This window comes from Rhineura floridana, chromosome 1 (genome assembly GCF_030035675.1).
Source record: "Rhineura floridana isolate rRhiFlo1 chromosome 1, rRhiFlo1.hap2, whole genome shotgun sequence".
In the NCBI taxonomy this organism is placed as follows: Eukaryota; Metazoa; Chordata; class Lepidosauria; order Squamata; family Rhineuridae; genus Rhineura; species Rhineura floridana.
In genome coordinates this window covers 279894919-279916206 of record NC_084480.1, presented here as the reverse complement: position 1 = coordinate 279916206, position 21288 = coordinate 279894919, and the positions used below count along the sequence as shown (strand labels likewise).

Here is a 21288-nt window from a genome sequence, read left to right as displayed (position 1 = left end):
CTAAACCTGATAAAATTGATGCAAATGTGCACGTCAACTCCTAGTTCAGAAGCTCCACAGTCTGACTGCTCTTTAAATATGTACTACTTGAAATTCACTAATCAAGTCTGAACTTTTACCTTGCTGTCAATTTGTTTGATTTTTGTTTAGCAAAAAACTCCCACATTTACATGTCACAGCAAAATGAGTTAAATACACATTAAACAGGAGATACAAGCAATTTGTGAAAATTGTACCTGTGAAGGACACTGATTAGGTCAGTGTGTTAAGTAATCATTAAGCCTTTTATGCTGAAAGAGTAGTGCTTGACAAGACTTATAAGGCAAACAAATAGGGAAATTATGAAGTAATATAGGCTAAATTTAGACATTACATTAAACCATGGTTTGCACATACCATAAGCTGCATTAGCATGTAATGCTACACTTGCGATGGGAAACCTGTGGTTCTCCAGATGTTGTTGAACTACAGTTTCCATCATCACTGACCATTGGCCATGCTGGCTGGGGCTGATGGGAGTTGCAGTCCATCTGGAGGGTCATAGGTTCCTCAGTCCTGCATTAAGGCTTTAGTCTAATACACACTTACCTGGGAGTAAGTTCCATTGAACTCAATGAGTAGACATGTATTGGATTGCAGCCTACACCAGGGACTAAGCCATGGTTTAGTGCTACATGGATAAGCCTTCATGAGACAGAATGAAGCCTTAGGCTTGTATTCTCCCCCTCCTCTCATCTTCTTCTGCATGGCTGGGAGAACTTCTGTCCAGTTTGGTTCCACCTTTTACAGAATTTCAGCTGTAAAAGAAATCCTGCTTTAAGACAAACTGGTTGGTTTCATAATAAGCCATCTTCAACCTATGGGCTATGAAGTGGCTTATTAAATTGACCATGTTTCTTTTAAACTAGGATCCCTGATTCATATGTGATGTTAAACCAAGATTCTTTAATAGCTAAACTGAATTTAGAAGACAGAAGGGGTACTGTGGATGCGGTAGTGTGTAAGTGGAGGAGATTGTAGCAAAGCCATCATTTAGTGTTTTTGTCTGAACCTGGTAAACTATGGTTTGGTCACAGTTTGCCTTCAAATCGGTAACTCAAAACAATGTAAAGCTCTATCAAGTTTGGTCAATTTCAATTAAACTTTCTTTCTTTCTTTCTTTCTTTCTTTCTTTCTTTCTTTCTTTCTTTCTTTCTTTCTTTCTTTCTTTCTTTCTTTCTTTCTTTCTTTCTTTCTTTCTTTCTTTCCCGCCCTTCTACCCTATACTAGGGCACTCAGAGTCGCTTACAATAAAATCACACACATACATAATAAAATTGTACACAATAAAGAACACAATAAATGACAAATGCCAGACCAAAGGTAACAAGCTATTGCTAAATTAGCTATTGGGTGCATTTTTACTTTTTTTTGTAGCCTCCTGTCCATAGCATGCAAAAGATGAATGTCAATTAGGGTCCCTAATTAAACCCCATTACCTCCCTGCTTTGGAAATAGGACATAAAACTTTGTTTTGATGCTTGACACTTATTGCTGGGAAAGACAAAAGCCCTTTCAAAATATGACAACAGCCAATTTTTCAGTTCTAGTTTTGTTAACTATTGTATTATTAAGTACACTTGGAGAGTTTGTTCTTTTTCAAGCAATGCTAAAGAGGATATGTTGCTTTTTATTATTTAGTAATACTGAAATGACATGTTCTTGGGACCGTTCTTGTTCACAGTATCTGGCTACACAGCGAAGGGAGACAGACTGGTGACATGAGTGTGATTCATAACGTCTTTGCAATCATAGCTAAAGTAACTAGCAGCCTACTTCACATCTCAATTAACCCAAAGTAATTGGATTTTATCTGTTGTGTCTCAACGGGACTAAATTGGTTTAAAACTAAGTATTTGAGCTTAAGTGGGTTGTTGATCAGACTATAAATTATTTAACTGTTTCCGAAGTTAGATAACAAGTGGCATCTTAAACCAGGTGTCTTGAGGGTGAAACACTCTTTGGTGAAATCCTCTTCCTACTCTCTGTAATCTCTCACTGAGGGTGAGTTTTGGCTGTAACATTAGCTCTATAATAAACCCTGGTTTGCAAACCAGTAGCTGATTTTTGGATTATGTGCTTCCTCCAACTTGCACTTTGGAGCAATTTCTTTCACTATTTCTTTCATTGTGTTTAAACATGGTTTTGCATAGGGATCCCAGATTTTGGCTGACTTTGCTAGCCAATCTAAAACCTGTGGCCATCGGGACCCTGCCCAATCTCCTTGGGTGAGAGGTTCTAGACAATCCTCAGCTCCGAGTGGGGCTGGAGGGGAGCATATCTTCCTTGTAGCTACAGTGTGCTTCTGAGGGTCTCTGAAATGGAGGACATTCCCTGCCCTCTCCTTAACTAGAAGGCTGGGAGGAATGCTGGGGCTCATGTTGTCATGCTCAGTATAGTTAATTAACGTAGGTGCCCTGATGCAAATTATAGATATAATAAGCCATGCCCCCCTTGTCAACCAGTGATCAAATCTATGGTTTGAAATTGCCCAGTCCTCACTCAGCTGAGACTATGGAAGCCATGGAAGGAAGGAAGTCCAGCAAGAGGCCTCAGGTTGATGAAAGTAATCAATAATAGCTGGGTTGTATCCAGGCCAAGATTAGGAATAATGGATTAGAGAACAAGGACAATTGGAGAAAGATTTCTCCATATCCCAATTAGATCCTAGGGAGCAGGCAGCTTGGTTTGACTGATATTCTCCAAGTTTTCCAGCTGCTGCTTCTTGTAGAGTAGAATGGCTTAAAGGGGGAGCTTTCTGGCTTCAACCCTATTACTTTGTCACCCCTTTGCTAGTTCCTGCTGTGTCTGTTGCCTGTGTTAGAGAGCACTGGGAAGCTCAAGGCCATTGGTGGTGGATGTGCCTGGCCTCTTCAGGGAATCTGAGAGTGGGAGCTCTGGCTCAGGGGTTGGGTTCAGGTTTGATGTCACTCTTCAGGTCTGCCATTTTTGCAGCTTTTGCCACTGGCCTTCCCAATTTGGGAAATGGGTTTTTCCAACCATGGTTAGAGGAAACCTGGTTGTATTAATCATAGTTTGCACCAGTGCACATGTTATCACAAAATCATGGCCAATGCCAGAAGGCAGGGAGAAAATAGCTCTTGAGCAGGAGGGAGGGAGCACATGTGCTCAAGATTGCCCCCGCCCTTTAAAGACGATGGTTTGCCATCTACTACATCTGCACAAAACCAGCAAGAAGAGCTGCCCTGTCTACTCTGGGAGAGACTAGAAAGGAGCGTGGCAGATTTGTTTTAATTAGCCAATAGTTATTTGTTAAAAATAAGCCTGCCTGCTTGAAAATCTTTGTTAACAGTGCCCAGATATTGGTACATCCAATACTGAATGAACTAAAGAAACATATGTTGGAAGTATGTATTTTACTAATCCACAGCTATGGGCTGTTCTTGAGCTCTCAAACTGATATTCCTGAATTGATCAAAATTGTGATTTATCATTTTTATTATTTTCAGTAGATCATATGGTAGCAGATATATGCTCAATCCCTTGTCATTGCCTTTCTCAATATTTTTCCAAGGTCTTTTTAGTGGCAGAGTTTCTTAGATCCAGATACTGTTCCCCATCTCGGCTTTTTCCTCTAAATCATCCTCAAAGTCATTTTCCCAAAGGCAAAGCAGCCATTAAACTTTGATTACATGAATATGTGTGTAAAAAGTGTAGTGCTGTCCTTAGACTAGCTTACAGAAAAATCCCCTCAGCTTTTATCCAAAGATACGGTCTGCAGCCTTTAAAAATACAGCACATTCGTTGCTGTACTGGGGGAAAAAGAATCAAATGTCATGTGCTTGAATGGAATGTATATGTTAGCATTATACTCACAAAAATATTTACAGATAACAAAAAACATTTAAGGGATCAACACTGAGAAGCTGACCATCCTACCTATTGAAAATGCCATAATTGATTTTTTATAACTGTTTTTAGAAAATTAAATTGATGGGCAGATTATTTGAATTTAAGTGTGAAGCATTTGGTTTTGTGCTCTGGTACATTGCTGTTAATGATTTTTTGTATCTTACTAAGGGACAGAATAGTCTATGGAAGATTATTTCTGTAAGTGTGATTTACTTATACTTTACAAATAATAATGAAAGAAATTTAATTACATTGAACCTTGGGTACATAGAAGGCTGCCTTTTACTAAGTCAAACTGTTGGTCCATCTAAGCTCAGTTTTGGCTACACCAGACGTGGCTAACCTGTGGCCCCTAAAATGTTGTTGGATTACAAGCCCCAAGAGTGGGAGTCAAACAACATTTGGTGAAGGGCACCAGATGAGCCATTCCTGCTTGGTAAGGAGTCATAGTAGCTCTCCAGGGCTTCAGACAACAGCCTTTCCTAGCCTTACCTGGCTATTGAACCTGGGGTCTTTTGCATGTTAAGCTTTTGCTCCATCACTGAATTACATTTCAGTACATTTCAGTAACTGCTCCTAAATAGGAAAATACTGGTCCATATGCAAAGTCATTCTGGAGTCATAAAAACTGTACTGATTTCCCTGTAAAAATTTGTTTTGAATGAGAAGCAAGGAAACCAATTTTGTGGATCAGTAGCTGTACAGTTCTTTAAGATGTCATTACAGATGTAGTGTGTGTAGTTATTTTGACAAATGTACTTTGGTTTTAATTATTTAGAACAACATGTGATGTTGTGCTGTGAAATGCAATATATTTTGTGGTGATAAATATTCAATGTGTTGCAAAAGCCTTGCGGTTCCTTTCCATAATATATTGTGCTGATGACTGTAACGCAAGACCGTGGTTTTGTAAACTTGATTTGTTCATTCAGAGACACATTGGCAGCATGTGAGATGAGGTTTAATGCTTGGTGGGAGGTGATCTGCCAGGTTTGTGTGATAACAACAACAGAAGTATTCTACTTCATAATTATAAGTGAAAGCAGATAATTTAACTGCTTAGCTATTTTAAAAAGAAACTTGCACAGATGCTGACACATGCCAGGAAATCATGGCATATAAGATTCAATTCAAGGACCCGTTAGACAAATGGCTCATAGAGAAGCAGAGGCTGATGGGCACTCGCTGTTCTACCAACCCAAACATGCAGTCATCTGCCACCTGAACTCAGAAGTTTGGAGATTTTTTTTGTGGGGGGGGGGATGGGGTGAGTCTATTCTGACAGAAGTGGAAAGTAAGTGCCTGTGGTGGAACCAGGAGCAGGCTATCAGGCATCAGCAGTGGGGAAAGGCATAGCAGTGATATAAGAGCGGAAGCCTCTTTTTTTGCTTAGGGCTACCACTGAGTTTCCACTACATGCATGGAAGCTCTTTTCGTTTATAAATTCCTTTAATTTATGTTTCTTACTTTGGAAACTTAACTATCAGACACATGCCTCCTGCATTTTACAGATACTAAATTCTGAACTCAAGTTTTTCTAGGGTAAAGTTAAACATGATTCCTTTCAAGTTGAGAATCACATCTCATGTTAGTACAAGGAGTCCTTGGGCAGTTGTCAGCATCCCGGGACCTTGAAAAGGGCCACTGGCTCTGATGCCTACTCAGGGCTAGGATGGGCACATCTGTCAGCTTTGGCTTTTCTCAGGTTCTCAGTTTTTTTCGGTTTTAATTTCAGTTCTGCCAATTTCCATATCAGTTTGCGATCTTTTATAAAAAGTCATGAAAATTCATCTTTTGCCTCATATACACATTTTTGCAAAGCACTTTTGCCTACAATAATGTGTTTTTTGAATGTTATTATCACTAACGTAACATGCTTACAGAGTCTTTACCCCACTGTACACTTGACTGGAGAACTGCTTTGCAAATTTTGGAGAACTACAAATTTCAAATGACTGCTTTGTTTCTGTCCCACTGCTGTTTTGGACTGCCTCTATCTTCTCAAACATCTTTTCTAAAAAGAGGATATTTATGACTGGATAGTAGCTGTCACAAACTCTGGGCACAGCATGGGATTCTTAAGAAGTTGGCTCAGCACTGTCAGGATACCAGCCCCTCACATAAAGATGTGTTCATCACATCCTGGACCCATCTGGTAATGAGCCCCTCCCCGCGCAAGCACGAAGTAGGCAAGAAGGGCAATGTCTGCAACCAATGAGAATGCAAAGAAGTATTAAATAAGAGACAATTTGGAGTATTTAAACATGATATTCATACAGTTAGTATGCTAATGGAATTGCTACAAGAATACAGGGACTATTATATTGAATAATTTTGAAAACGGATTAGATTGCATTGTTTTGCATGTTTTCTGACTTGTATGGTAGGGGTAAAAAGAAAACAAGTACGTTTTTGGCTCAGGAGCCTCCATACTTTTCAGTCACCTTCATTTAAAGTGAGACAGTATGACTGCCCGAGAGAAAGGGCCTTCTTAGTGGTGTCATCCCAGTTGTGGAATACTCTCCCTCTGTTGTTCCTCCAGCTGGCATTCAGAGGCATGCTGCCTCTGATCCTGAAGGTAGCATATAACCATCAAACCCACTGATGTCAATGAGACCTGAGACACAGAGCCTCTGGTGACAGCAGTAGGCAGGCAGGCTCATGTAGAGGGGTCAGTAAGCTTGTTGAAGGGGTGGGGGCAGCAGGGACAAATGTGGTAGTTCCGCTCACTCCATTACTGTTTCTTTCTCTTTCCAACTTGTGGAAAGGCTATCAGGATCCATGGTTTTTTCTTTCTTTTTGCAAGGTTCAAGACACTTCACATACACTTTATCTCACTAACCCTTCTAATAGCCCTGTCTGGTGTGTCAGTAATATTATCCCCATGATCCAAATGAGGCCAGAGCCTGAGAGAATCATGGTTTGCCTTGGGCAGGGTGGCCAGAAGGAAACAAGGACAGGGCTGTTGCGCCTTTAATAGTTGCATGGAAATGGCCATTTCAGCAGGTATAGCAGGATTCAAATTAGAAGGACTGGTATGGAAGGAGATTGGAGGCACTTAAACAAGTGAGCATATTCATGTTATCAGTAACGCTGTAAACACACTAGTCGCCAGATCAAAGTGTTTCTATTAGCCACACCTGGAGAGGGAACAGGTTGATCTGCCGACCAGTTGCAAAATCTCTTTGAAGCTGTATTTTTTTAAAAAACAACAACACTCAAGCTACTCCCATGAGGTTTACAGTAAAAAGGGATGGGGTTTGACTAGCGTCATGTGCCCCCATTTTCAGAAGAGACGTGGAGACACACTGGAAGTGGAAGAACAGTGAGTATGTTTCTACCCTAAAAGTAACATGTTGATGAAAGTGATTCATGTAAGATCACACAATGGAAATAAGACAACACTATTTTATTCACAAATTCTGAATGCCTAACCACACCTCTTCTTTGACATCAGCAATAATAAAGTATGCTTTCTTGCAACTATGTTTTCTTGCATATCACTGCCCAGGGCAATTTCTGGCAGATGATTAAGCAGTATTTAAAGCCTGTCACATAAATTAAGGACAGTGTTCAACTAAATAATTATGCTAGTGCAAGGATTAGCACTAACACAATGGGACTTCCCCATCCTCCTCACCTACATGCACCTTACACTGTCGCCAAATCTGCTCCAAAGGATAGGGGAAAACCCAGAACAAATTTAGGGGGCATGCAGTGGGAGGAGGGGGAGAATATTCCATTGCACAAGGAGAAATCCTTGTTCCGATAGAACTAGCGACTTAATGCTACATTGAATACAACTCCATGGAAATTAATACTCTACCACAGAGTTGCAGAGACAACTCTTTAAAACAGTGACACAAGAAGAATCCTGAAACAATTAAAAACAACCCCCAAGAATCACAGAGAATTATTATTATAACTCTTATAAAACACAAATATTTAACTTATCTAAGCTAAGTTGTTCAGGGATCTAAATTCAGATCATTATTCCCAGACAGGACTGATTGCGCAAAGTGCTATGTAAGGGGCAATCCCTCAGTGTTACCAGAGCAGAGGCTATATTCACTAGCAGGCAAAAAATCTTGCAGTTTAAGAGCGTACCTATAGCCAAGAGGTATTTCTATCAAACTTTAAAAAGCAGGGAGATTGGGCAGCTATAGTGAATGCACCAGGGAAGAAGGAGACCTGACCTCCTCTCTAAGAGGAGGGGCAAAATGGAGGTGATGGGGGGAAGGGGAGGGAGGTCTGATCATTTCCTTGCTTATTGAGTTCGATGTGATTTACTCCCATGCAATCATGCTTAATATAGGTAAAACTGACTGAGGGGAAGGGGGAGGGGGAGGGGGAGAGGGGGTCAAAGGAAGGGGGAGAGAAAGGACAAGAGGGAGGGGATAGGAGGGCAGGTTTGATCATTGGCATGCTTTTTGAGTTCAATGTGATTTACTGAGCTTCAATCAGAGCGGCTGATTGTTAAACCAGTCTGGCCACTGTCAGTGGAATAGGAGTCTCCTCTCAGCACCCTTCACAAACTACACTTCCCAGGATTCTTTGTGGGATGCCATGACTATCTCCAGTGAAATCAAAGTCTGGTGTGGGTGTGGCCCCCTGATTAGCCAGGCCAAGCAGCTGTGAGTCTGGCTTTTAGAACACTGACAGTTGGTTCTTACAGAGCATGCCCGGGCTTACCATTCACTCCCATGCTAAATTTCTTAAATTAATTAAAAACCGGCCAGGTTTTTTTTTTTAACGTTTAAACTGCAGAAGATGAAGGTCAGAGTATGGGGCAAGGCCAGTAAAGGTCAGTAATAGGATTACTGGTACTCTGTGGACATGGGTGATTTTTAATTAATTTCAGCAAATTATGAGACCACTGACAGAAAAAGTCCAACAGGGGTCTGGTTTTTTTTCTCTCTTTTTAGATTTTAAACTTTAAATTCTCTTGTCACTGTTTTGTGTATCGCCATGAAAATTTAGAGGGTTGTTAAGGAAGCGTTTCTGAGAGGTTTTGTTTTGAAATGAGCTTATTGGAAGCATCAGAATGGCATGGGTGGTGTTTTCAATTTAACATTGCGGAATCAAAAAATCCATGCTGGCTGCAGTATACAGCCACTTCACAGTTCTCAGCCATTGTACCACTCTAGCTCATCAAAAATAATGTAACGAAATAGAGTTGAAAGATGCAGAATGATGCGCTGGAGAAAAAGTTGTACAATCTGAATGCAGATCTTGGTTTTGCTGTACCAGTTTGGCTCAGTAGCCATTAGTCTGTGTGGCATGTGAGAGGAAACTACAAACACTCTTAGATCTTCAATTATAATTAATGAGGTAGGGTTTATTACTACAACAATAGAAACTGCTGCATTTATTTTGCTGTTTCTATCCTGCTGTAGTTTAATACATGCATTTAATACATTTAATACATGCATATTATTTGCACTCCACTTTTCTACAATAATGTGCAATAATGTGTAATCAAAGTAGCTGAGTTACAAGTTTTGTTTAAGAGGAAAAAGTTAGCTATGAAAGGACTTATGTAATCTCTCTCTCTCTCTGTGTGTGTGAGATATATATATATATATATTAAATGCAATCCTATGCATGCCTTTTCATTAGTAAATTCTATTGAGTCCAGTGGGATTTGCTCTTAGGTGTGTATAGTAAGCAGTCCTTCCCTAACATGGTGCTCTAGTATGGACTACATTTATTTATATATTTTCTCTTTATTAAATATATCCCGCCCTTCCTCCCAAAGGAGCCCACGATGGCATCATCCCTGATCACTGGCCATACTGGCCAATGTTTTTCCAAAGTTAAATGTTATAATCATGTGGTCTGACCTTTTCATAAAGAAAGGCACTGAATTAAAAATAGCTTTGTAAGGGCATGAGAAGAGCCCTGCTGGACAAAACGAAAGGCCCGTTGAATCCAGCATTATGTTCCCACTGTGGCCACTAAGATGCCTGTGGGAAGCCTGCAAGCAGGAGTTGAGCACGACATCACTCTCCCCCTGTTGTTCCTCAGAAACTGGTTTTCAGAGTCATACTGCCTCTGATCCTGGAGATAATATATAGCCATCGTGTGTAATAGCCATTGATAAATTTTACCTCCACATTTAGTGCACTTTTGGTGGCCATCTTGCAGTATCAAATTCCATACTTTAAGTATGTACTGTGTGAAGGAGTACTTCCTTTTGTCTGTCCTAAATCTTCCATTCAACTTCATTTGAAGATTCTGGTTCTGGTATTATGAGAGAAGGAGAAAAAACTTCTGTCTACTTTCTCCACACTGCACAATATTCTACACCTCTATCATGGCCCCCCACTTCTCATTTTTCTAAGCTAAAAAGCTCCAAAAGTTGTAATCTTTATTCATATGAGAGTTGCTCCATCTGCTTGATCATTTTGGTTGCCCTTTTCTGTGTTTATTCCAGCTCTGTAATATTCACCTCTATGTACTGCAGGATGTAGATTAAGGGACTCTTCCTTTTGATAAAATAAGGAGATAGTGTTGCTTCATAGAAAGTAAGTATGTATATGCAGAGACAGTCAGCGGTCTGAGCTGCGTGTGTGCCAGTATGCGTATTTACCTAAGAAGCAGGCATTTACCCTGAGACTTAGTAAAATAAGAAAAGCTACTTTATTTATAGAAATACATAGTAGATAGGAAAGGCATACCTAGTTCTAACTAACTAAGTTGGAAGCGCAATATCCAGACTTGGGTATTGCCCTCATGGCTCACAAGAGAGAACAAAAGCAGATGTCTCCTCTCTCCTTGGACAGTTGAAGAAGGCGACGATGAAGGAGGGGCAGGTCATCTTCCCTGAGCGTATCAGTTTACAACGGAAGGAATTTAGGGAGAGAAGAGCACAGGTAAAGGTAGGCAAGCCTAGCCTAGCCAGCTGGAGGACCCTAATTCTATCTTCCTTCTGGAATACAAACAAAAGAACCCAAATAGGAGTTGCTGTAGCCCCACTTCCAACAATTCTGGACTTCTGAAGTTTTTGCAAATCCTTGAAGTGGCTGTCTTTTTTTTTTTTTTTAAGACATGAATAAAACCTTTCATTAGCTCTGTGTACCAAAATGGATGGATCGGGACGTAGGAGGCTTATATTCCAGGGGAAGTGGTGATATGATTAGTTTTTGAAAAGGTGTGAAAGGGAAGGGAGAGGCAATCATCTTCCACTGCATAAAGGCTACCTCTGTTTCATTCATTTACTTTGGTACTCATTTCTCTTTCCATTGAAGCCGGTGGGCACAGATCCATTGGCATCCGTGAAAGCATGTGAGTGGCTTTTTCTCTTCATGCTACAAAATTCCCAAAATTGTTTCTGTGCATATGGTTATATAATATGCTATTTTTATTTTTAAATTAGTTCTTGACATTTTTCAAATGATTATTTCAAGTGGAACCTTGGGCTCTTTTGGTTTATCTGTGCCTCTTAAAGAATATTCACTTTTGATTCCAAACGTATCCTTTCTGAGGCTGTAGTACTCTGTACACTTACTAGGGAGGACTATAAGGAACACACTCAGCTCTGTGGGATTCATTTCCAAACACAACATGCATAGAATTGTATTGTTAGAGTCGCCTCTAAGAGAGGAAACTTAATACAGGCGGGCCTAGCTTATACGGCAGGTTCCATTCCGGACCCCCGCCTTAAAGCGGAAATCGCCGTAAAGCGGAACCCCATTGAGTATAATGGGGCACGTCGCACGAAAATGACCCAAAAATGCCGCAAAAGCGGCTTTAAAACGGGAAATGAAAGTCGCCGCATTAGCGGAACGCCTGGAAACGGAGCTCCGGGAAGCGGGGCCCTGCTGTAGACTAAAAGATAACTTATAAAGAGTGATGCTGTTGCAGACCATGGATCACAAAAAATTGTCTGTCTTGTAGCTGTTTAATGGGCGGTGTCTGAAATTTGTGATGCAGACTTGAACCACTGGAAACAGTAATTTTATGAAATAGACTGGAAAACCAAATGTCAGTTCCAGTTTAAATAATTTCCCCCCCAAAAGGAACATTGCAGCTCAGCCTTTTGACCATCTGATTGGATTTCAGTGGACTTGCCCCTCAATGAGCCTTTTCAAACTAACCTACCACCGTCCATTACCATACTTCGCATTATGCTGATGTGTTTAGACCCTTCTAATGACAAAGCTTTCTTGGCTGATATGTACTTAATATGTTCATGGTTTCTAAATTGCTCAATATGATTTAATAGATTCACCAAAGAGCCAAGTAATTCAAACTTAATTTTGTACCAGCGTTTATAGCAGCAATTTGCTGAAATTAGTTGCTACATTCCTTCTCCCTCTGGCAAATAACCAAGAAACCTTTAGGAGAATTACGCTGATCTATACCATTGAATGTTAATTTTTCCAAGTGTTTTTTTCTTTGTCTTAAAGTATTTCAGAAGATAATTCCATGCATTTTTGGGATGGAGTCTTGTGCCTATAGCATGCAGTGGGTATCAAGATGACTGTGTTTCCTCTGTGCTCAGAAATTCCAGATTTTTTTCCCAACAGACCAGTGGATTGCATCCAAAGATCTGCTAAGTCACAATCCCATCAGTGCAAGGATTTTTGCTTGTGCAAGGGCACTCCCTCCCCCCACGTGCCTCCTTAATCTGAGGTTTTCCCCAGGCGTCTGGAACAGATTTGTGAAGGGCACACACGGAGGTGAGATCCTTTAGTTGGATACCCCCCAATGTTACTGGGTAGAATATATAAATGAAATTAGTAATGATTTTCTATAGAAAGGAAATCCTGTTGAGGAATAGGGTGTTAATTCATAGCCGGGTGACTTCCTTATCATAAGCTTCTTAGAGAAGCCTTGGCACAGTCATTAACCAAAATGGACACAATAGTCAAGAAATCAGAAGAAGGCTAGGACTGGGGAGGGCACCTATGAGAGAACTAGAAAAGGTCCTCAAAGGCAAAGATGTATCACTGAACACTAAAGTCAGGATCATTCAGACCATGGTATTCCCCATCTCTATGTATGGATGTGAAAGTTGGACAGTGAAAAAAGCAGATAAGAGAAAAATCAACTCATTTGAAATGTGGTGTTGAAGGAGAGTTTTGCAGATACCATGGACTGTGAAAAATACAAGTAATTGGGTGTTAGAACCATCACTAGAAACTAAAATGATGAAACTGAGGTTATCATACTTTGGACATATAATGAGAAGACCTGATTCACTAGAAAAGACAATAATGCTGGGAAAAACAGAAGGGTGTAGAAAAAGAGGAAGACCAAACAAGAGAGGAAGCCACAGACCTGAACTTACAAAATCAGAACAGGGTGGCTTATAACAGGTGCTATTTGAGGTCGCTGATTCAAAGGGTCACCATAAGTTGTAATCAGCTTGAAGGCACATAAGAACAACCTAGAGTACTCTGGTTGTAGGGAGACTTACAAGTGCTGTTAATAAACAATGCTGTCTTAATCAGGAGTCAGTCAATGTATAAGACAGATAGGCAAAAAGAAAAAGTGTCTCTTGAATGGCTGTATTAATATCATTTTCACTTATTGCTTCCTGTTAAAGCGCCAACTTAAAGACAAACTGGTAGATCAGTCTTAGGAAGAAGCTCTTAAGCCAGGTTGGCTATTCCATAGTCCGTGGGCCAGATCTGGCCTGGCAAGCCACGGGAAGTGACTCACCAGCTTTTGGGTGGTACAGCAATGCCGTTCCCACCTTAAAGTGGGGGCGGGTTTGCCTTCACCCCAAATGGGTAGAGAAAGCTCGGGAGCTCTACTCCCGATTGGGTGAGGAAGTAGGGTGAGGCCACGTCATGCCTCAGTGGAGGGGGAAGGGAGCGGTAGTATTTAATACAGCTCTGCCTCCCTAACTCTTGTCCTCGTGTTCGTTCGCGCCCTCCCTCCCTCCCTATGCTAATATGGGCTTTGCCAGTCGCCAGTGGGGCCAAGTAGGAATTTTTTGGTTGGGCCCCGCTTTTTGGAGCCCTTCATGTTTTGCCTACTTTATACTGTGGGGTTGATTTGTTTGGCTTTTAGGGGAGTGGTGTGGTGACGGCCAGTTTTGGCATTGAGTTCAGGCAGGTGAGGAATTTGGTGGAGGGAGAGGTAGGTATTCTGAGGCATTTTGGTTAAGGACGCCCCCTCGGGAATCTTGCACAACTCTGGTCTGCAGATAACTGGCGGGTGCCCCTGTGGATTGTCATGTGCATTGGGGTGAACATGTGTACAGCAGGGTCAGAATGCGCATGCCAGACAGCTCCCAAGGTTCACTGGGCAAGGAGGGAGTCTTGGCCCATATCCTTGCATCAGAACCCACAGCTATCAGCTGTGATACGTGCTCAGGAGACTGGGGGGTTTCCATCCCCACCAGAATAGTGCAATTCCTCACCTGCCCATGGGTTATAAGCATTTATTAATTACGATTGGATATGTTTGAATTCTGATTCGGATTATGTTATATTGATTAAATATTACATTTAAACCAATGGCATGTCTGACGAGTTTTCTTTGGCAGGTGTGGGGGCAATGAGGCTGTATTGACACTGCCTTTTACTCTTTGGAAATTGTTCTTGTACAAAAGGCAGTGTTTCCCCCTTCCTCACCCAAGCATGGGTTGGGGGATACTTGGTAATGGCCCTTATCATGCAATGGAAAAGAGCTCTCTTTCTCTCTCTCTGTGTGTGTGTGTGTGTGTGCGCGCGCGCGTGTGCGCATGTGCCTGCATATGTGTGTTGTGTACATGAGTAGTCGGGTGCCACACCCACCACTGACATGTGGCCCTCAGTGGGGTAGCTGACTATTAATGCCATCTGTGAACTAAAAAGTCTTAAAGCCTTCCTGTAATAGTTCTTAAGGTTTAAGACAAGGGGTACCAATAGCTGTGCCAGAACACAATTCATGACGTTACTCTGGTATTGGAGGGATGCTTTGCTGGTAGTGCCTATAGGAATGCTTCTGCAAAATGTTAAGATCTGGGAACAGAGACTTAAAAATGGGTAGTGTGAACAGTGTATATCAAGAATTACCTTTCTATAGCTGGTATACATTTAACTTTTATGTGAAGCATGCAGTCCTTTACTCTGTCTAGGGACAGTGTGGAAATTGACATTGCAAGTGAAGCATGATGGGGATCTGTCACTCATAATTGTGAAAGTTACAGTGATTAGCTCAGTGTCAGCACACTGTGACTTGACAACCTCCTCAGAAGGTGCAAGATGGAAAGGGCAGCCACATAAGGTGCAAACTTTCAAATACGTAAGACAAACGTACTTTTTTCCAAGAGTTCTTACTTGCCCTTCACCATATCCTGGGGCCGATTATAATAAAATATACAATATAAAAACAAATAAAGTCATTACAGTTATAAAACAAATACATAAAACTATTCCAGATGGAACAGATTAATATTAGAGGGCCTTCAGGAGAAGGCTGACTCGGCCTAAAGAGGTGGGAGGTGAGAGCTTTTTCTTAAAAGGAAATTAAAGCAGAATGTGTATGAGATTCTTAGATGTCTTAGATGAATGTGGAAAATCAGATCCATCACTGCTGATTAAGTCAAGTGCTTATCAACAATTGATTTTTAGGTCAGCACATGGAAGTGTATGTGTGTGCATGCATATTTACACACACATATATGTGCTTGCTGAAATTATCTGTAGAAGGTCTTAAATGAAATATAAAATCAGCATGTGAATCACTGAGTGCATCACTTCACAATAAAAGGTTACTTGTAAGACTCTGCTTAGAGGGCCAGAATTGAGGGGGCTGCTGTCTGATCCCCCACCCCTGGGTACAATCTTAGTTTTCCCAACATGCCCAGAAGTTTGGTCAGCATTGTGACTAAAAGAAACCATGGTAGCCATCATTATTTTTGTGGCAGCAACCTCCCCGCCACCACCACATTGCTCCAGAACGTTGGAACTTATGGGACAATGCATATTGAGAAAACCAAGATTGTAGCTGCTATGGGGCCTGTAGCAGAGGCCTCAGCAGGGATCATCATTAACATCGGACCTGAGGATGCTGGGTAGCGATGCTAGATCTGTCTGCTTGGGTTGAAAAACAACATCTTTATTTTATTTTTTAATATAGGTATTCTAAAAATAGGTCGTGTTACTAAATGGTGTTTTCATGGAACCTATTATTCTTATCAATAAGATTTGTAGAAGTTTTATGCCTGTTATGTTTTTTTGCCTGCCACCTATGGATGCAGGCTGGAGATACACAGCAATAATTGGATTATCATTTTGTTTCATTCTTAATTCTTCTTAATTTTAGTGCATTTTAAGCAAATGTATTCTGGATTGCATCTCTTATCTTTGAATTAAAAGCTTCATTAGGTGATGCCTAGGGAATTGTAGATTGCAAATCTTTTCTAATACAAATTCTGTTTGTCTTTATAGGTGTGGCTACAAAAGTACGGCTATCTTCCACCAACTGACCCCAGAATGTCGGTGTTGCGCACAGCAGAAACAATGAAATCTGCTATAGCTGCTATGCAGCAGTTCTATGGCATTAACATGACAGGAAAAGTGGACAGGAACACAATCGAGTAAGTAAATATTACTGGCCCACTCTTGCCCCTTTCAACTCCTGGAAGCATAGGAAATCTGAGGCATCACAGTGAGCAGCTATCTAGATATCTCCACAGATCAAAATGTTTACTATACAGCTGAGGTTTTTTTTCTTTTTAATCATACAATTGGTGAGAAAATGTGCGATCTGCATGGATGCAGTTAAAGGTTCAATAAGAACAAATCAGAGTGTTCTTGTTTTTGACTTTCAGGCATGAAGAAAGTCAAGACGTTTTTGTGCTGACGGGCTTATGTAGTTGTTTAAAACGTCTCTTGAGTCATTTTAATGATTGTTATGTATTGCTTTTAAATGTTTTTTGTTGATGAACATCACCTTTTTATCTTTTGAGAAGGTAGTATATAAATATTTTTTAAAATTAAATAAATATATTAAATATGCATTTCATAAGAAGATGGAAAAGGAAAAGTGAAAAACAGACTTGAAAAGTCAGCATTTCAAAAAAAATGCTCAATACTTTTGTCTTTGAGATGAATGTAAAATCAAAATTAGCAAGAAAGAAACTGGAAATAAATAATAATGGACAAGTGGAAAAGACACTTTTGGTATTCAAGACAACACATATTTTGGGTATGGTACAAATTCTGCAAAAATTATTAACTAGGATGATTATGGGGCAGTATACAAACAACAATTCATTAATGAAAGAACTGCTGAGAAATGTTGTCAGTGTTATTGCCAAACCAGATAGCTAGACATTTATTTTTGGTCACCACTAACTCTTCCCCTCCTTCAGTTAATCTAGTTTACACAAAGGATTCCTGAGAGAGTTTGGGTTAGTAATTTACTTCATACCAAGCTTTGAAGACAGTCAGTGGAGTTTCTTTGGAGTTTCCCAAGCTCAGTGTAAACTGAGACTGATTCCTCTGATGAATTCTCTGCACGTGCCAGAGAACTCAGAGGAGACGTGTAGTCTGTCTCTCCAACCTGGTATAAAGCAGTGCAACCCTTCCATCCTCTGCAGTGTGTGCAGAACCTGTGGGTCGATGGGTAGGTAAGGGTCTCTAAATCATCGTAAAGAAATTTGTGCTCACCTTTAGCCACCCACATCTGCAGATGAGCTCCAAAATTGGATAATTTTTCAACAAATACAGTTAAATTATTCTCCAGTAAATTGGACACTCATAAACTTTTTAATGTAGCTGAGAATTTTACAGTCACCCCTATTTTATGGGAAGAAGCTGCAGATGCAGTAAGCAACCTTTTTAAAAGAAAACACACAAGAAATTGTTAGGGCCAGAAGGGTTTGCTACAGTTTTTGTTGGTTTGTTTATAAAATCCTGCTACTCTGATGCATTCAAGGTTTTGAAGGTTTTCATCAGATAAATGTTAATAGAAAATTCCTACGTTTGGGGAAGAGGCAAAACTGGCTGAGGGGAATTTTTAAATTGGAGGGGGGGGGAATCCAATCTCTTTGTAAAATGCCCTGTTAACATCTATTAATCTCTGCAGGTAAGGAGGTTCTGTTAGAGAAGACCAAGAAAGGGGTGAGGGAAGTAAAATCATAATATGTAGAGATAAATACTGTCAGTTGATAGTTTTTGATGATGGCAACAAAGAATTTTGATAGGTTAGAGTGGAAAACATTATGAGCCTTTTTTCGTATGTGACATCACTGTCAAAACCAGATAGAAATCATGTAAGGAGAACTTGCATCCCCTCTCTTTGACACTGGAAAGATTTTTAGAACCATAGTTAGGGAAGCAACCATCACTGAAAGCATGTTTACTATACAGGAGTGAAGCATAAAGAGCTTGAGTGTGGAAACATAGTGGGTGGAGCAATATATAGGGCTATCCGTCACCATTTTTCTGGTGGTTATATAAACCAAAAATCTTGCAGAGCAAAATGTTGTGTCAGGGAGGACAAACTGAGTGATAGTATATGTCTCTGAATACCAGTTGCCGGGAATCGCACGAGGGGAGAGTGCTGTTGTGCTCAGGTCCTGCTTGTGGGCTTCCCAGAGGCATCTGTTTGGCCACTATGAGAACAGGATGCAGGACTACATGGGCCATTGACCTGATCTAGCAGACTGTTCTCATGATATGTTTCCTAAATGAAAGGGAAGTTGCTACAATTGCCTCTCCCATCCCCTCCATTACTTATTTTCACTTGATTCTCCCATCTTCCTTAATCATTTCACTTATTTCTCCTGTTTTTCCTGGTCCTCTGTAGTAGGGTTGCCAGGTCTGAAGCATCCCAAAACCTGAGATTTGAGGGGCGGGCCCTAGTGATGTCATGGGGCGGGCCCTAGTGATGTCACGGGGTGGGCCTGAGTGATGTCACGGGGTGGGCCTCAGTGATGTCATTAAGCATGATACATTAAGCATCAATCACAGTTGCTTGGAGCATACAATTAAAAAAAATCTGATTGGAAATTAAGATAGAAATCTTAGCTAAAAGGTGGAGCCTGGGTAGGGAACATTTAATCTAACCTACTTGCTTTCAGCAAGTAGGGTTAAGTGCCTTCAGGCCAGGGCAGTCACCAGAAGGCCACTGCAGAGACAAAGGAGCCTAGTGTTGAGATGTTAGATGGGAGCTTTGGGGAGTAAAGATGGAGGCTCCTGAAGGCTGCAATTCTAAACACACTTACTAAGGGATTAAGCCCCATAGAACTCAACAGGACTGACTTCTAAGTAGATATAGTTTGGACTGTGCTGTTGGTAAACCTTGACTAGGGTTCTTCTGCAAAGACATCCATATCCAAGCAGGGTTGGCAACCCCCTGCCTGGAATACCCTGCCCTTATCTTTTAACATGGCTGCTCCAAACATTTTTACAGATTTGACCCTTTACTTCAGAAAGAGGTCTGAAAAATGAGTAAGAGTAAGAAGTATCTTTTAAAATTGTTCTTTTCAATTCACTCTTGAATGAACATCATACCTAGGGCAGATCCACACCCTTCATTTAAAGCACATTCAACACCCATTTGAAGCACATGAATCCCACCACAGAATCATGAGAACTGCAGTTTGTTAAGAGTGGTGAGAACTATAACTGTGAGGCGGAAATGACACTTCCCAGAATTCTTTAGGGGAAGTCATGTGCTTTAAATGCAAGTTGGATGTGCTTTACACATATTGTGTGAATCCACTTAATAAATTTTGCCTGCATGTAAATTGTTTTAATTAATTTTTCAAAATGGAAATGAGCTATAAAGTGTAGTGGGTGACCATGGGCTACTCACCATTTCTCAGCCTATCTGCCCCTCAGGATGAAAACAATGGAGAACCATGACTACCCCAAGGCATACTTAAAATGTAAAGGAAGTATTGTACAACCATAGTATGAAATCGGATACTTATAGGGACACAGCATGACAAAACTGGGTGGAAGTAACGAGTGGGATACCACAGGGCTTGGTCCTGGGCCCAGTGCTCTTCAACATTTTTATTAACTACTTGGATGAGGAGGTACAGAGCATGCTTATGAAATTTGCAGATGATACAAAATTGGGGGGCATAGCTAATACCGTGGAAGACAGAAAGAAAATTCAATGGGACCTTGATAGGCTGGAGCATTGGGCTGAAAACAACAGAATGAAATTCAACAGGGATAAATGGAAAGTTCAACACTTAGGAAAAAGAAACCAAATGCACAGTTATAAGATGGGGGATACTTGGCTCAGCAGTACGACATGTGAGAAGGATCTTGGAATTGTCGTTGATCACAAGCTGAATATGAGCCAAACAGTGCGATGTGGCTGCAAAAAAGGCAAATACTATATCAGGCTGCATTAACAGAAGTATAGTTTCCAAATTGCGTGAAGTATTAGTTCCCCTCTATTCAGCACTGGTTAGGCCTCATCTTGAATGCTGCGTCCAGTTCTGGTCTCTGCACTTCAAGAAGGATGCAGACAAACTGGAACAGGTTCAGAGGAGGGCAACAAGGATGATCAGGGGACTGGAAACAAAGCCCTATGAGGAGAGACTGAAAGAACTGGGCATGTTTAGCTTGGAGAAGAGAAGACTGAGGGGAGATATGATAGCACTCTTCAAGTACTTGAAAGGTTGCCACACAGAGGAGGGCCGGGATCTTTTCTCGATTGTCCCAGAGTGCAGGACACAGAATAATGAGCTCAAGTTGCAAGAAGCCAGATTTCGACTGGACATCAGGAAAATCTTCCTAACTGTTAGAGCCATACGACAATGGAACCAATTACTAGAGAGGTAGTGGGCTCTCCAACACTGGAGGCATTCAAGAGGCAGCTGGACAGCCATCTGCCGGGAATGCTTTGATTTGGATTCCAGCATTGAGCAGGGGGTTGGACTTGATGGCCTTATAGGCCCCTTCCAACTCTACTATTCTATGATTCTATGAAAATATTTATATAAGCATGACTATCAAATATGTTTATTATTTATACAACCTGTAAAGATATTTATAGTGCAATCCTATGCTTGTTTACTCAGAAGCAAGTCCCAATGTATTCAACGGGGCTTACTCAACCAGGGAAAACTGTACCCTGAAGTGATAAGGAACTTGTTCCTTTAACAAGTCTTTTAAGTTGAGACCTTATCCCAGTCTGCGTCTGTGTTGGAATTGCTTTTTAATATGTTTTTAAACCTTTTCTTAAAAAAGCTTAAAGCTTTTAAAAATGTTTTTAAAGATGTTTTGTTTTAATATATTTTAAAGTCTGTTTTTATGATTTTTAAAGTGTTTTTAGTGCTTTTGTTTGCCGCCCTGGGCTCCTACTGGGAGGAAGGGTGGGATATAAACCAAATAATAAATAAATTAAAATAAATAAATAAACTTCATTCATTTTTTTAAAAAATCAGTACAGTATTAGTTTTCTACA

The 21288-nt window shown here is 40.6% G+C and overlaps 1 protein-coding gene across 1 annotated transcript in view; it reads left to right on the top strand.

Annotated features, from left to right (window-relative positions):
- MMP16 (matrix metallopeptidase 16) overlaps positions 1-21288 on the top strand; it is a 278412-nt gene that overhangs the window by 87261 nt on the left and 169863 nt on the right. The window contains exon 2 of the mRNA XM_061602657.1: positions 16302-16450. Coding sequence (XP_061458641.1) covers positions 16302-16450 — 149 coding nt within the window. The remainder of the gene's footprint in view (positions 1-16301; positions 16451-21288) is intronic.